Source organism: Malurus melanocephalus, unplaced genomic scaffold (genome assembly GCF_030028575.1).
Source record: "Malurus melanocephalus ecotype Western Australia unplaced genomic scaffold, MMel_1.1 scaffold_119, whole genome shotgun sequence".
Classification (NCBI taxonomy): Eukaryota; Metazoa; Chordata; class Aves; order Passeriformes; family Maluridae; genus Malurus; species Malurus melanocephalus.
In genome coordinates, this window is record NW_026623351.1 from 1,862,974 (window position 1) to 1,863,717 (window position 744).

Genomic DNA, 744 nt, shown 5'->3' on the forward strand with positions numbered 1-744 from the left:
TTACCAGGAAAAAAAAAAAGGATAAGTTTTTTTTTTCTCTGATTAATGAAATTAAAAATATGTTCAGCGTTGTCTTGATTTTTTTTTTTGCCTAAACTTTCGGGACAGCAAGAAGAACACCTAGTGTAGGTAGCAGCCCTAGGAGACGGCTGCCGTAGTGCTGGCTGAAGGAAAAGAGAGGCATTTTCTTACCCATTGCTGTTTTAGCCATGCTGGGATGTGCAGCTCTCAGAGGCGGTGAAGGCAAAGGGGTCCAGCTACAGCAGTGGAGAGAGGGAGAGAAGACTGAATAAGGCACTGAGTCAGCAGAGTGGGGCTGTGCAAGAGAAGGAGCAAGAGGCAGGAGCCCATGAATAATTATCACTCCTCTACCCAAGCAGATTGGCTCGAGAGGTCCCCTGACATGACTCCTGCAGAGCCAGAATCTCCGGGCATTAAATATTGATCCACCAATGGTGCTGGAGTACAAAGTGCCAGAATGCAGTTTGAAATGGAAATCAGTCCTTGGATGCTTCTCCCCCCTTGGTCTGGCGTTAATAGTACATTCCATGTCAAATGTTTTATGTCTTACATGAAAAACGCCTATTGGTGTTGAAGGCTCTGCTGTTGCTACCTGTAAAACATGCACAAATTCATTTTAACATATTTCATTCCAAAGATACAACAAGAATAGGGACCATTGAAAGGGATTTCCTAAATCATTTCAGTAAAACAGCTCATCAGATTATTTTTGCCTCCTGCAAG

At 43.4% G+C, this 744-nt stretch overlaps 1 protein-coding gene across 1 annotated transcript in view; it reads right to left on the reverse strand.

Annotated features, from left to right (window-relative positions):
* Positions 1–448, reverse strand: part of STMN2 (stathmin 2) — a 37,589-nt gene extending 37,141 nt beyond the window's left edge. The window contains exon 1 of the mRNA XM_057370106.1: positions 193–448. Coding sequence (XP_057226089.1) covers positions 193–211 — 19 coding nt within the window. The 5' untranslated portion in view covers positions 212–448. The remainder of the gene's footprint in view (positions 1–192) is intronic.
* Between the last annotated feature and the right edge of the window lie 296 nt (positions 449–744).